Source organism: Podarcis pityusensis (genome assembly GCF_964106645.2).
Source record: "Podarcis pityusensis genome assembly, chromosome: 9".
Classification (NCBI taxonomy): Eukaryota; Metazoa; Chordata; class Lepidosauria; order Squamata; family Lacertidae; genus Podarcis; species Podarcis pityusensis.
Genome location: NC_138034.1, coordinates 18,670,815 through 18,686,746, shown reverse-complemented (window position 1 = coordinate 18,686,746; position 15,932 = coordinate 18,670,815). Strand labels below are relative to the sequence as shown.

Sequence of the window (15,932 nt, the reverse complement as noted above, 5' to 3'; positions counted from 1 at the left end):
CAATTTTTTTGATGGCGTTATGATCCCTCAACTTATCAGCCGCCATAACTTCGCACACCATCTTTTATTCCACGTGCATTCCTGACATGCTCTGATCGTAGAATTGGACGGGACCCCAAGGGTCATCTAGTCCAACCCCCATTGCAATGGAGCAATCCCGCCCACAGCCATCCTTGGGTGGCCTCCAACCTTCTGGTTAACAGCCAGACACGCTGATCCACTGCACCACAGAGGTCCTTAGTGAAGCGCATTATGTACAGTAGAGGCAGCGACCATTTTGCGCAGGGATTCCATCCCTGGCCCCTGTGCGCATTGGCAGAGTGAGTATAAGCCTGTTCCTCCCTCTCCTAGGTCCAAAAGGACCTGTGCACCAGTGGTTGTGCATCAATTGAATTTTAGACAGCATAATAGCTATGTGAAGCTTTACTTAAGCTAGAATTACAAGAGTGTGGCATTCTTATGGAAAGTTAACAACAAGGAGGTCATACTTTGAGATGTGTATAATTCAGTTAACCCTCAAAAATCTAGCTTCGTTTAATGAAACTGAGTGTTATAGCAGAAAGACAAAGATATACATACACACACCTCATGGCTGTCCAAGTTCATATTCAAGGTGCCAAATAATTTCCTTGCTGTTTTTGCTGCAAAAGGCCAATATTGGCTACACCTCCAGAATTCAACAAAACATGACCAGCAGTTTAGGGATGAAAAGTCTTTCACCTTATTTCTGTGCCCCATGCGGATTCCCAGGTGTAGATTTTAAGGCACGCAGCTGCTGAGGTTTAGGTCTGACAGTTATGTGCAAGTCTCTCAAAGTAAAGTGCTCAATTACCAGTTTGTAGGTTGAAATTACACAGCCCGTGACAAAAAGAACTTTTATATATACTTGAATTTACACAGAGCTCTCCTCCTGTAAACAGCTTGTCTAGGGCTACCTTTAAAGTCTGGACTACTCTTCCATTGGCTTCCAGTAGCATACAGGTAGCGTGTAACAGGCAAAAAAGATCTGGACAAGAAAGCAGAGAACAGTGCTTGTAACAGTGCTAAGAGGAATGTATGTTTGCACATTTGGACCTTTCGAACAAAGACAAAACCCCACAGTACTCCATTTAGATTCTCCATTTTAGCCAGTATTCCAGCATATTGCATAGCAGTACATTCATCTGCTACCTAAAACCACTGCCAGGGTCAGCCAGACGAGTCCAACTTTGATCTCTCCCTCAGTTTTGCTCTTTCATACTGTAAAGTGGGTCCACGAGTTTGTTGTGCACATGCATTAAACCTTGAGAAAAGAGAATCGACGTTAGCAAGGCTTCAGTGTAGATAAACTCGTTCTATGTCTTTTCTTATCCTCTCTATCAACAGGCTGTGGAATCCAGCTCCCGTTTATTGGGGGCCAATTGTCAGGGAAGGGAATAATAACAGTAAAGACAATACCAAGAAACTGCAGTACTAATAGGCAAATTTGCACTTCGAGGTTCAAGAATCATGACATTGTAAAGCTGGAAGGGTGAGGTCAAACTACCAGCCTGGCTAACAGCCAGACGCACTGGCCCACTGTACCCCTAAACACCCCATCAAGGAATAAATTGCTGTGTGTGTGTGCGTGTGTGTGTGTATTAAAAAAACAAGTAAACCATTATTCCTTAAAATAACTTGGGAACAGGGGAGACTTCACTGGCAGAAGCCTGGTGTACAACTGCAGCTCACCTTTAAAATACTTGACTGTTTTAACTCTTAGTTCTAAGGTGGCGTCTTCATCACATACAAAGATAGTGTGAGGATGTTGCTGAAAAGCAGAAACTGTCCACATGTGATTGACCCCCTCCTCAATTGCCTTGTACAAGGCAAAAGCTTTGTGCGCGCCAGTGATTAGAATCATCACCTGGAAGAAAAAAGCACCATCGTTATGCTAAGGAAGATCTGCAGACAGTTGTTGTTACGGCAGATAACAACATGAACTTTGTTGGACTGGTCATGTTGTGCGGATGCCTGATGATCGTCTTCCAAAGCAACTACTCTATTCCGAACTTAAAAATGGAAAGCGTAATGCTGGTGGTCAACAAATGAGGTTTAAAGACTCTCTCAAGGCAAATCTTAAAAAATGTAGCAATTGGGAAACACTGGCCTGCGAGCGCTCCAATTGGAGAACAGCCTTTACCAAAGGTGTCATGGGCTTTGAAGACACTCGAACTCAGGATGCAAGGGAGAAACGTGCTAAGAGGAAGGCACGCTTGGCAAATCCACACCGTGATCAACTCCCACCCGGGAACCAATGTCCCCACTGTGGAAGGACGTGTGGGTACAGAATTGGCCTCCTCAGTCACTTACAGACTCATTGTTAAAATCCGTGTTTATGGAAGGCAATCTTACTCGGCTACGAGTGATCGCCAAAGAAGAAGAAGAAAGAAGAAGATGGCAGATATTAAGCACACATTTCCTACTGACACTGTGTTATGCTTCTGTAAGAAGACACTGCCAAAGTCGACCTTGTACAGGCAGTAGAGGACATAAACTTGACGGGATTGAGATGGAGAAGTGTGTCCCCGTTCAAAGGCTGCACTGTAATTGGAGAGAGAAAAATATTTTGTCCTCTACAATCGCAGTGTTTCTCAAAACTTGGGTCTCCAGCTGTTGCTGGACTACAACTCCCATCATCCCTAGCTAGCGGGACCAGTGTGAAACAGCAGCATCTATTTTACTGAGATTACATGCATTATCGGCTCAAGAGGAAGCTAAATCTAGAGAGTTTTATTTTATTCCGTTCAATCAGGATGTTAATTGACAGTAAGAAGGATACTAATGGATTGGGAATAAAATTACAACTCTAGCACCTTGTCCAACTTTGGAGGAAAAAATTGTTTACCAACATCATCAGTTACACCGCACAAAATAAATAAACATGCATTATTAGCACAGAATGTTTGTAGCAATGATTCACTTTGCAATTCCATTGTTTTGCAATGAAATGGACCTGCTATGCTTCACATGTCTTATCTAAAAGCAACACACTACAAAAATATCCAGAAAAGAAAGAAAAATATTCTTACTTCTCTAGCATCCATCACGGTTCCCACGCCAACTGTTAACGCCATAGTAGGAACTTTCGCCAAATCTCCATCAAAGTATTTTGCATTTGCCAGAATGGTGTCCATTGCTAGCGTCTTCAATCTCGTTCTTGATACCAAACTTGAGCCCGGTTCATTGAAAGCTATGTGACCATCTGGACCAATGCCTTGAAAGAGCACACACAAGGAAGACAATGTAGATGGGAATGTCTGGTAGTACTAAATAACTTTATGCAGCAGTAGATTGGTGGCATTCATTCTCAGCTATAGTTGATAGTTTGCTTTTGAGAGCATCAGAACAACACTAAGCACATCTTTATCTTGGTAGTTTAGTTCATAAGATGTGCTCCAAACTGCAAGTTGAACAACCCCGCAGCACAGCACTGAGCGCATATGTAATATAAACAGATGGTGTTTATTATGAGCCAAACTTAACAGGCTACTCCCACTATGTTTAATAAACTATTCCAACTATTTTTATTCCACCCAGATACTTTTATTAGGTTGCAATTCCCCCCCACTTGCCTGAGAGTAAATCTTATTGAACTCAATGGGATTATTCAGAGTAGACCTGCATACAGAATTTTGTCTGGTAATTATGCATTACTGATTTGAGCGCTCACTGAAAAACACCTTTTTTGCCACCACTGTTGAATAATATATATATATATTTTACCTCCAACAAATAAATCTATTCCGCCAGCTTCCTCTATCTTTTTTTCAAACGCATCACACTCTGCCTTTAGATCGGCAGCATTTCCATCGAGAATATGAGCGTTATTTGGATCTATATCAATATGCTTGAAAAAATTGTTCCACATGTAAGAATGGTAGCTTTCTGGGTGACTTCTGGGAAGCCCTGGAACAAAAGATTCAACACAAATGCTAATTTAGTTATCCAATTACTGGACTGCAAACAATTTTTCTAGGTTTACATGGCATACATGTAAACCACCCAGTCCCACCCTATTTTGCAAAAAAACATTGAAGACAAACCTACCCACATATTCATCCATATTGAACGTCTTCACATACTTGAAAGAAAGGTCTCCTCTTTTGTGATATTCTATCAGTTTTTTGTAACATCCCAGAGGTGTACTTCCTGCAAGAAGCAAGTTCTCATTATTTCATGCACTCTGAAAAAAAATACCTTCACTGTAGTCACAAATTGCAAAATAATCACAAATCCAGTTGATCTCTAAATCTAGGTTTGAAGAGCAGTTGTTGAGTATACGCGCAGCAAAACCTCAATTTATACCTTCCAGTATTTCACAAATGGAAATAGGACATGTGTTTACTTACACTATGTGTCTTTCTCTCTTAACATCCACCTTTTATTACTAGTAAGGTAAAAAAGGTAAAGGACCCCTGGACGGTTAAGTCCAGTCAAAGGCAACTATAGGGTTGTGGCGCTCATCTTGCTTTTGGGCCAAGGGAGCCAGTGTTTTTCCATAGACAGCTTTCCGGGTCATGTGGCCAGCATGACTTAAAACACTTCTGGTGCAGCGGAACACCATGACAGAAACCAGAGCGCACAGAAATGCCGTTTACCTTCCCGCCACAGCAGTACCTATTTATCTACTTGCATTGGCATGCTTTTGAACCGCTAGGTTGGCAGGAGCTGGGACAGAGCGACGGGAGCTGACCCCGTCGCGGGGATTCGAACCGTCAGCCTACAGCAGTAACCCAGAGAAGCAGGAAGATAAATACTTGTTGCAGCAACTTGCTGGTCACAGGACTGGACAAGTTGCCAAGCTAGGTGTAGAACTGTCATGCAATAGCGGAAGAAGTGTACATGCACACGAAATCTCATACCAATAACAAACTTAGTTAGTCTCTAAGGTGCTACTGGAAGGAATTTTTATTTTATTTTTATTTTTTTTGTAAATACAGTGTGTGACTAACTGGACCACAATGCTTTCCTTTTTATGGGCAGCTTTCCAATACAGCAGAAAACAAACTAATACATCTGGAAAAAATTTAAAATGGTATCACACATACCTACACAAAAGCAAAAGAGAAAGAGTGATTTAGGAATCGTCTTTGCAAAAACAGGAGCTACTATCCCTGCTACAGAAGATACTATCCCAAATCAATGATTGCTCTAAAAGTAATCACGGCTACTTTTACATTAACAGCTGTCTACTGGTTATTATAGAGGTACACTACCTCCAAGATCAGAGGCCACATGACTCGGGCTTCCGAAAGACATCTCTGGTTGGTAAGCAGGCTGCCAGATTAGACATGCCCCTGATCTGACGCAGGGCTTTTATTAGGTTTTTCTTCTATGCAGTTCAAATGCACGTCAAAGTGCAAGTAGATAAATAGGTACTGCTCCAGCGGGAAGGTAAATGGCGTTTCCGTGCGCTGCTCTGGTTCACCAGAAGTTGCTTGGTCATGCTGGCCACATGACCCGGAAGCTGTACGCCGGCTCCCTCAGTCAATAAAGCGAGATGAGCGCTGCAACCCCAGAGTCGGCCATGACAGGACCTAATGGTCAGGGGTCCCTTACCTTTATTCGATGCACATTTTTTTAGAAGCTAGTCAGTACACATACAGGATTGCAGACCACCTGCTCCCCACAAAAAACTCCTAGGCACAGGTGATTCTCAAAGCTGGCTTGCTCTGGAGACTCCACAGAGATAGAATCTGCTCCTCTGCATGTAATGCATCCAGAAAAGAAACCTTTCACTAGAAGTCCAGAGTCAGCAGTCATTTGAAGGTGCTCCTACCATTCTTACGCCTGCCTTCAAAAGCCAGGGACCCGTTGTCGCTACACGAAGTTCAAGGCTTCTAGCCATCTTTTTCGGCAGTCACTAGCTCTCCCCCCTCACCCTTCTTTCCATAACAGACTCACTCTGGAGAGCAGGAAGAGAAAGAAATCAACATATGAAGTAACCCTTACTCAGAAGCAAGCCCCACTGAACCGTGTGGTAGCTGGCTCCGAGTAAACCTGGTCAGGACCTTGCTGAAACTTTTAAAATGTGCTACTTTCTTGCTGCATGAATGTGTAACAAAACTCTAAAAGCCATTTTCATCAGGCTACTCTGGGAGCAGGCAAATTGCAGTACATGTGTGTATGTGCACCTGTCATTTTCCGTTCGAAAAATGAATCTGGATCCTGTGGAGGGGGGTGTTTTGGAGAAGTTGGAAAAGAAAAACATCCTATGTTCTTTCCTTTACAGCCCCTCCTGAGACTATTGGGCTTTCTGTCATATGTGTGTATCTGTGAACCCACTTTAACTGCGTTAAACAAATAAGGGAAGTGAGAATAGAAAGCAGGATGAGGGAGGAACTCACAAGCCTGGCCGGAAGGAAATTATCCCACAACAATACGCAGGCAGTTGAAGGATGAACAGTGGCTTCCTGCACAGCGCAGGGTCATGTTCGGTGCCCACTTGTAGAGTTGGAAGGCATTCCGAAGGTCATCTAGCCCAACCATAGCTGTCAACGTTTCCCTTTTTTAAAGGGAAATTCCCTTATTCCGAATAGGATTCCTCGCAAGAAAAGGGAAAAGTTGACAGCTATGAGCCCAACCCCTGCAATAGAGGAAACCATAGCATCCATGACAGATGACATCCAACCTCTGCTTAAAAACCTCCAAGGAAGGAGAGTCCATCACTTCCGGAGGGAGCACGTTCAGCTGTCAAACTTGCTGCCAGAAAATTATTCCTGTCCTTTAGCTGGAATCTGCTTTACTTACAACTTGAATTGCTTGTACAGTATTGGTTTTCATTCTCTGACGCTGTGCTAGGAGCGCTGGATTTAGGGCAGTTCCCCTGCACAGGGCGCTGAGCCAAGGAGCCACAAAATAAAATAGTAATAATAATATCTATATTTATACAGGTGGCAACTCAAAGTTGGGTGTGTGCGTCCAATTTTGTCCTCCTCAGTCAAGGCACCCTGTTATGTCTCTGGTGACATCTGGGAGAGCCCCTGATGTGAGATAGAGGCAAAAAAAAACCCCAGCAATTTTTAATAAATAAATGCCAAGCAATTGCATTCATTTACCTGTTGGCAAGCCCAGAGTGAAATACCTGCTCGGGCTCGGTTTGTACTGGATGATGCGGTTGCAGATATACTTCGCAGCCCACTCGCTGGCCAGGTCGTAGTTGTCAAGGATCACCAGCCTCATCCTCCTCCTCCTTCCTGGAAGATGCAGCGGAGAAGCAGCGGCGGCCAAGGCGAGCAAAACAAAACAGCAGCAGCAGCAGCGACTCACTACCCGGCCTATGGAAGCGAGAGGGAAGCGGGCGGACTTCCGGCGCCCGCCGCGAGCCCCGCCCCTTTCGGCCTCCGCTGCGTCGGCAAGTTCCGCGGTGATGGGGAAAGGGGCGGGGCCCTTTCCCCGAGCTGCTGAGGAAGGGGCTCGGAGAAGCCAGCGCGCGTGCGCAAGTTCGGCTATAAATACCTGCCGGCAGCGGCACCTCTTGTTATTCGCGTTTGGGGCGCGGAGTGTGAGGATGGGTGCATTTAGAGGGGGAAGGGGCAGGGAGAGGAGCGTGTCAAGGAAGCCATTCTGATAAACGCTGCTTTGGAAAGGGAGGAGCCTTTTTAGACGGGCTTTCAAACAGTGCAGGGAGAAAAGGAAAATGCAACCTGAGGCAGTGCTGGGGGGGGGGGATTAAACCATCCTATCCCCCCATTGTTTGTTAAACGAGGGAAGAATATTTTGCCAATGCAGATAAAATTGGATTGTTTTACATGTATTGCAAGGGTAGGTGGGGAATTAACTTGGAGAGTGGGCTAATTGCAAACTTGAGTAGTTCAAGGGGGGAGGGAATGCAACCTCCCCCCATCAGAGTTTGTAAACGTGGGAAGAATACTCTGCCAATACAGATAAAATTGGATTGCTTTACATGTATTTGCAAGGGTAGGTGGGGAACTAACTTGGAGAGTGGGCTATATTATGCCAACCCTGCAAAGTTATCTAATCCTTCGTTTGCTTGGTGTATGTGGGGGTGTTAGGTTAGTCCAGTAGTATTTTGGCATAGTTTATTGGGAGAAGGGCAGACTTTGAACATAAACTACTGAAAGGCATAGCTACTTGGGCTTCAACACTGAGGCAGTCATAAAATGCTGGAAATATGCTGTAGACCTCTGTTCTCCGCAGCTAGTTATGTATTTAGTTGTATTGCCTTGTGTGTGTGCACACATCGCCCTTGCTGCAAAAAATTCTGAATGCTTGGGGTTTTTCCTAATGATGCAAGCAGCTTGCAATATAGACTCAAAAATAAATAGGATACTCAAACTTGAGCTGAGGGAAACAGCATTTTAAAGTTCAGGGGGCTGCATGACAGGATCTTGAAAAGAATCTAGGTTGCTTTAGGGAAAGGGGTGAAAATGCAGTACCTAATTATTTTTTTCAATGTTAATTGAATTTATTTGCATTCTACTTTAACTACAGTGAGCTGTGCGCATAGCAGCTGAGAGCAAACATTCAAAGCAAAGTACAGTTAAAAGAAAAAGTTTTTTGGGGGTATTGTTTGCCTTTCTCTGCTGTCACTGGAAAAGGTAATTTGATAAGACAAACTTACTTGTAAACTAATAGATTAATCACCATGACTTTAATTGGGCATCCATTATAGAGGCACAAAATAAGAATTTTTGGGACAGAGATACAAATAGCAATGCAATAACTAAATCCTTGACTTGCTACTAGTACTTAGTACTACATTAACAAATTAGAGGGGGCAAAATACATCCTGTTAAACTCAATCTTACCTAGGCAAGATTTTGATGGAGTTCTATAATCATAGTATCTTAGATCAAGATTTGTATGGGCTCCTGCCTGTGACAGGCTTTGCTATATACATTTACTGAGTTGAAGGCTGAAATCAGATTTATGAAAGCTGAAAGATTCTTGGAGAGTCTTTGTGTAGTTTTAATTAAATTGCAAAGGACATAGTTAATAGTGTTTCTAGTTTTATGGAATCCAAATTGTGCCTCTGATACTGTTGGCTGAAAAATATAGAGTAACCATTGCTATTTTTCTAGAAAGAGGCGCCGAAATTCACAAATTCCTCCCTTGTTACCCTATAATGGCAATGGCACCCACCTGAGAGGTGCCAGAAGTGTGTTCCTGTGAGTTGCAGCTGAAAAATATTTTTATTTGAGGGATCTTGCAAATACCTTTTAGGGGCATTAGGGAAAGGGACCTCATTGTGTCCTTCATCCTGGGAGCGGTAGAATTTAAAGAATCTGTTGTCAAGTCTTGCGATGTTTGTTTTCAAAAACTCTGGGTCTGGGGACCAAATACAAGGAAGATTTTCATGTGGAATTATTGTCAGCAATTGAATGAATCCCCCCTCCTTTCCCAAGTCAATGTCCACATGACCAATTAAACTCCTGGGCTGTAAATGAGATTTGGCTATACACGCCAAGCACAGAAATCTGTAATTTGGCTTGGCCTGGGTATTTGTCAGCTTTGTTCCATTGCAAATGGTTCAACAGATGAATGAATGAACTTTATTATGGTCACAGACCAGTATAAAAAAACAACATACAAATAAAATAGCAGTTATGATTTTTTTTTAACTGATAAATGTTGGAGCAAATAAGGACAAAGAAACAAGCATAGGATAAAACATCTTAATAAAATACAAGATTAAACACGGATAATGGATGGATAAAAACTGATACTTAAACCAGATAAGAACTAAAAACAAGCAGTTGAAACAACTATAAGACGCTGCAGAGTAGAAGCCTCTGAAATAGAGGACACTTACAACATTAGAAACTGATGTGAAAATATGGTTAAAACAGACAATTAAAACAATGTACAACAATAAATTTAGAAACAATGTGCAACAATAAACTATCCCAGGGAGTTGACTCAAGAGTCACCCATGGAATAGAGTTTGGGGATTTTCATGCTGGACTATTTTGAGTTGGACAATGGTTTGCGCCTACAGATTTGTACACAGAATCTGGCGACCATCCAGGTTTTCTTCTGATCTTTGCCTAACAGCAAAAGGTCAAATTTTTGCTTTTGCGGGAGGTCGGCGAGCCTCACCAGTAGGGGATCAATGAACTTACTATGTGCCTCTAAGTAAAAGGGACATTTAAAGAGCAAGTGTTCTGGGCTTCCTGTCTCTCCCAATGGACAGGTGCAAAGTCTCTGAGCATACGGGACCCTTCTAAAGGCTCCATCCAGGACCAGCGAGGGAAGAGCTGTGCTTCTGGCGAGTGTAAAGGCCCTTGCATTTCAAGATACGAGAAAGAAGAGATATGCTGCCGGTGCGGCTATATATCTGATGATTTCTCCAATTTTATAGTCGGGGCACCTTGCGTAGTCCAGTTGTCTCTTGGTATCTAATATTCTTTGCCTGACCATGGCTTTTGCCTGGCCCAACCCCAGACTTAGAAGGGCTTGAGGGGCAAAACCCAGTTTCTGGAGGGTGTTCAGAACTGCGGTCTGCCAGCCTGACTGGAATTGGTCACAGAGGATCAGTGGGGCTATCCCTCGGGGGGGGGGGAGCAGATTCAATGTCAGCCATTTGTGGATTGATGTTAAGCAAATGCTAGCCTCCACTCTCATCCCCGTTTCCAATCTCACCCATGTGTTTGAGACACATCTGGGGACTTGGAGGAGAGCTCTAAGAAGTCTAGCTTGAACTCTCAAGGGGTGAGAAAGCAGAGGAAGGAACCATCCAGGAGTTGTGCCAAAGTTTTGGCCTTGTATAATTTTAGAGCTGCGGAATTTAAGAATACAATTTGCGGTTTTTTCTGCTGAACTCCCAATGGAATTTATGTGTAGTTTGTTGGTTCCTGAGGCCTGTACCACCATTCCTAGATACATGTAGTTTGTGACTTGTTCTAATTTATGGCCTTGGAGTTCCCAGCTTCTAAGCTTTGGTTTTTCCCCAAAAGCGAGTATCTTGGTCTTTTAATAGTTGATTTTGAGACATTCAGATTCACAGTATGCTGCGAGCTTTCTTAGTGCTCTTTTGAGTCCAATGGGGGTTCTAGATAGGATTACCGCATCATCGGCATAAAGCAGGACCGAAATATGCCGATTTGCAAGCTTCGGCGGGTGGAGTTCTGAGTCATTGAGTGCAGATACTAAGTTATTTAGATAGAAATTAAATAGTAGAGGGGCCAATAGGCACCCTTGCCTGACGCCTTTGAAGGTTTTACTAGGGTCCGTTAGGTGTCTTAGGTGACTTTGTGCAACTGAGCTTGGGTGACCACCAGTATAGGATTATCCTTCCCCTTCTCCCAAACAGACACACCCTGTGGTCACACCTTTGAGATTTATGCATCTGTTGTCTTAGGTTCACTTGAGAGTGCTGAACAGATTGAATATCCTCTTTCCAGGTGCCATCTTGACCCAGAGTCCTATATATATTTAAAACATCTCACCTACTCAAAAAGGCCATAGAGAATTAAATCACAAAGGTTAAAAAGTAATGTTTTTGCTTTTGCGGCCCAGATTTTGTAGTTGCCGTGGACCTCAGAAAAGTGCAGCCACCAGATGCCTCATTTTTATTATTGGTGAATTAGTGCTCGGTATGTACATTGCTGTCATGCAAACATAATTTTTTTAAAAATTGATCCCTCTCATGGCTTAAAATTTCATTGATCGATAGGATTAAGTTTTGGGTTCAGGTATTGGGTGTACCTGTTGGCTTCCAGTGTTCAGATGCCTTGTTTAAATGTACAAACAATTTTTAAAATTGTGTGACACGCATATACTAGCCACCAGATGGCAGAAAAGGCTTGTGAATGGCTGAGCCACTTGTAGAAAATGAATATGTGTCAAGTGTGCAAAAAGCCAAATGTAGGAATTATTATGATTGGCTTAAAGTAACCAGCAGTCTTTTTGTTCTCCCTGCCTATGCTGCTTGCCCTGATCACCTGAAATGGGCAAGTCCTGCTGATGTGTATAGCTTAATGGTTTGCTGCTGTTGAAAAAGCTCTGAAGACATGAACGTATGCTACTAATTCTCGTAGTATACCAGTATAAAGTAAGCAGCACATAAGCGGCACACAAAACACACAAAAAACATTCTAAGTTCTAAATCTTATATTAATAGTCCAAAAATTGAGAGGGCTATGCACAAGATCTACTACAGAAGCCACAAACAGAAAACTCATTCAAATTGTCCAAAATGAAGATAGTCTTTAAATATTCCTTTAGCCAGGCTCCTGTAGATATCAACGAGAATAGGTTTGATCAAATGAAGTGTCAGTGATGTTACGCACAAGAGTTAAGGATGTTAGGATATTTCTGTTCCACCTTAAAAGGGAGCGGGCTTTGAGAGTCAGAGTCTGCGCATTTCCTGTTCACAGGATGTTTTCTGTTGCTTTCGTTTCTCTCCGTGTGTCTGGGGACACTGATGCAGGCAGTCATGTTTTTCTTTGTTCTGATCAACGCTGAATAAAACTTGTAAATAATGCTCTCCTGAGTGCGACTTCTGCTGTGCATTATCTGCTGATAAAGAGTGCATCGGCTCTAGAATGTTCTGGAGCTCATGTCACTAATTGCTGATACTGCTTTCATCAACAGCTAATGAAAATGCCAGATAACTGCATGCCTCTTCAGCCAACTTTGTTTTAAGATTACAGGCTAGGTCCCTGACTCGGTCTGTGATGGTGTTTCTTGATAAGCTGACATTGTTAAAAGCCTGTCTCTGCTCAGGGCACACCTGTTCACATACCTTCATCATACACTGCTTTACAAATGCACCTTCTGAAAAGCACTTTGAAGCTCGTGCAATTTCTTCAGCCACGAGATAGCTGGCTTTCACTGCTGCATCATTTTTTGCTGTCATTTTTGCAAAAATATTCCGTTGAGAATGCAGGCTACCTTTTAATTCTTGGACCTTTTGTTGCTTTTCCTGGTGGCTAAGGTTAGCAAATTTGGCTCCGTGTTTGGTCTCAAAGTGCCGGCGTAAATTGTATTCCTTCATCACTGCCACTGCCTCATAGCAAATAAGACATACCGGCTTGTCTCCATTAATCACAAACATGTATTCACTTTCCCATCTCTCCTGAAATTGCCTTCCCTCTGCATCAACTTTTCTTTTCTTGGACATTTTTGGGTTATTTGATTGTAGTTTATGGTCCCTATACCACTGTAAAGTGACACGGAAGTGGTTAGTATATCCAAAGTTTACCGCTCAGACTTTTAAGCAGAATAATAAGCAGACCCCCCCTAATAAGCAGACCCCCCCCCCACATACATCATATGTACTTACAGTACAGGAGAGAAGGGTTCAGGCAGCCGTTGGATCTGTCACAGGATGGCATGTGCTCAATATAAAAACAAGTGGAGGTTTCCTGAATGCATGTAAAGTGGAAGTTTCCTGTGTAGAACGGCCGGCGCCGCTAGAGGGCAGACGTTCTCTGGCTTGTAGGCTGCCGCGCATGCGCTGAAGAGCCGGCTTGTGTAAAAAAAAAAAAAGCAAGAATAAAAGGTGAAGGCCGGCGGCGGCTACACGGGCCACATGACGAGGTCTGGCGGGCCGGATTCGGCCCGCGGACCTTGTGTTTGACACCCGTGATCCAACCCAATCACGTATTCGTACTTAAAAATAATGCCTCTGCTATGGGAGCTTAATCTCACACTGAAATGGATAGAAAATTCATGGTATTGGTTGGACGTGAAGTGCAGTCACAATCAGGAGGTTCAGAAATGCAGTCCAAAGTCAGTTTTATAGTATTTTTTAAAAAACCTTTAAAGCAAAATTACCTCATCTGGTTGCCTAACACAAAACACAAAAATCATTTTATGAGCAGGAGAGCAAGATGCCAACTGAGGTCTGAACAGGCACTGATCATCCCTTCATGATGGAGCTTCCGCCTACCAGTCCTAACCCAGATTTAAGAGTGTTCACCCTTACCCCCCACCCCAAAGGAATCAATCTCTGTTCCCATTACGGGCTTTGGATTAACGATAACGGCCTTGAGACCTTAATGAGAAACACTTGTATTTGAGCTTATTATTCCAGAATTGCTAACAGCTTTGCAGACAAACCCACAAGCTAGCCTTAAAGGGGGCGGACTGTTGTCTCAACAGATAGCCACCATACCAGACAGCCACTATACCGGCTTTTCTAAGGGCATTTATTACCTCAGAGATGACAGTGCTGTCATCTGGCCCACCGCCTCGCCAGCGTGGAAATACACAGCACAGCCCGAAAATGGCTGTACTTTATTTCTGGTCGGGGACAGAGGGTGGCGCTAGGGAGGGAGATGTCGTACTCTGAACACTGAGAGTACTACTCTTCTACTGATGGGGAATGCAAATTAGCCAGAATTTCCTTAAGTTTGCTCTAAATGCAGAACATGACTTGATATAGTTTGTGATAATCCTTATTGATAAGTTTGTTTAAACTATAGTGACCTATGATTTGCAACACCACACTGTTCTTCGGCACTGCACTTATGCATTTGTCTTCGTTCAAAAGCGAAAGCTTTCATTCATCCCCTCGGGGGATCATGAAGCCTGCAAGACTGAATAAAAGCAAACAGCGTTCAGAGCAAACAATTCATAAGTCGCTAATAAACTGTAAGCAGTTCTAAAGATACTTCCCGAATACTAATGAACAGCATATTCTTTTTGCAGTTTAATAATGTGGGTTAACTTGTGAATACTTAACCATGAAGAGTTCAAAGCAATACAAAAATAGGTTCCCCCCCTTGCAGCTTTACTCCTGCTTGTTCCCCTGTGTTAAGATCAGCTGTTAAAAGGACAGTGGGCATTTAGAGTTGGTTGTTGCTCAGGTGTTTAATTTTGCCTTGAACTGTAGGCGCACAGCATAGCTTTCTATTCTGTGTTCACGTCAATCTGTATACAAGCCCCCCACCCAATCAGCTCTATCTGCCATTTCTGGCTGCCTCCTAATGTTTCTGCTAATAAATCCATTCATCTATTCTGACAACAGAACACCCTTGGTCTGTTTCAGTCCTCAGGTTCTAGCAGAATTTGTTGTCGTTTAGTCGTGTCCGACTCTTCGTGACCCCATGGACCAGAGCACGCCAGGCACTCCTGTCTTCCACTGCTTTCCGCAGTTTGGTCCAACTCATGCTGGTAGCTTCGAGAACACTGTCCAACCATCTCATCCTCTGCCGTCCCCTTCTCCTTGTGCCCTCCATCTTTCCCAACATCAGGGTAATGGAAGTATCCCGCCAACTGGCTGGCCATTGTTTGGAACACCAGCGACCCCTGAAGAACACCCCAAAACCCAAAGATCCTGCGGCATCCGACTGAACCTGAAAATGAGTGGAAAGCCTTAAAGTATCCTGCTAGAGAGATATTCCGTTAAAATTTTCTAGAAAGCCAAGCCAAACCTTGAGATCTCCTTTTATTGCTTTTGTAAGGCGTACCCTATGATGTGGTGACAGCAGCCCTGCAGATAACCTAGCCAACCGTGAGCAGAAAGGCAACCTGGGGCTACCACCCGACAGGCAAAGTTCAAGTGGCCTAGCAAGGACTGAATTTGCCTGAGTGTAACTTTTTTTTGTATATTGCAAATATACAAACATACAAACATAAATTTTATACAATCCTTAAAAATGTTCTAACATACCTACACTCAATCCCACAGATAATTCCTTTTCCCATCACCATCCACCACCCCTCACCCCACCTTTGTTAGACTTCCAATCTACTCAATTGCAATTTCTTTCCACTTCTATTACTTTCTTTCACACACCTTTAACCTAATTTCATGCTTTTTCTCTTACGCATTGTTAGCCATCTTATTTAGTATTCCAGTATTTAAAATGGAACTTGTTTATTCTAATAGGAGTTCTGATTTTTCAGTATGGTTTTGCAAGTATCCTTTAAACACCTTCCAATTCCTGTCTATTTTCTCTTTTGAGATCCTTCCAATTTCTCCCATTGTTTTGGATATA

General features: G+C 43.1%; 1 protein-coding gene across 1 annotated transcript; it reads right to left on the bottom strand.

The window, feature by feature from the left end:
* Positions 1–861: 861 nt before the first annotated feature.
* GNPDA2 (glucosamine-6-phosphate deaminase 2) lies at positions 862–7,328 on the bottom strand. Its single transcript, XM_081020165.1, has 6 exons — positions 7,080–7,328; positions 4,069–4,170; positions 3,745–3,927; positions 3,051–3,235; positions 1,711–1,885; positions 862–1,282 (listed from the first exon to the last, which is right to left on the bottom strand). Exons 1-6 carry the CDS (start codon positions 7,201–7,203, stop codon positions 1,221–1,223), a joined length of 831 nt encoding a protein of 276 aa, XP_080876291.1. The 5' UTR covers positions 7,204–7,328; the 3' UTR covers positions 862–1,220.
* Positions 7,329–15,932: the final 8,604 nt, after the last annotated feature.

What these genes read in the sequence shown, in the direction of transcription:
- GNPDA2 (XM_081020165.1), bottom strand. Translation starts at nt 7,203, where the DNA reads ATGAGGCTGGTGATCCTTGACAACTACGACCTGGCCAGCGAGTGGGCT. An exon ending in CACTCTGGGCTTGCCAACAG is followed by an intron (nt 4,171 to 7,079) that starts GTAAATGAATGC and finishes TGCTTCTTGCAG; the next exon opens with GAAGTACACCTCTGGGATGT. An exon ending in AATAGATTTATTTGTTGGAG is followed by an intron (nt 3,236 to 3,744) that starts GTAAAATATATA and finishes TGCTCTTTCAAG; the next exon opens with GCATTGGTCCAGATGGTCAC.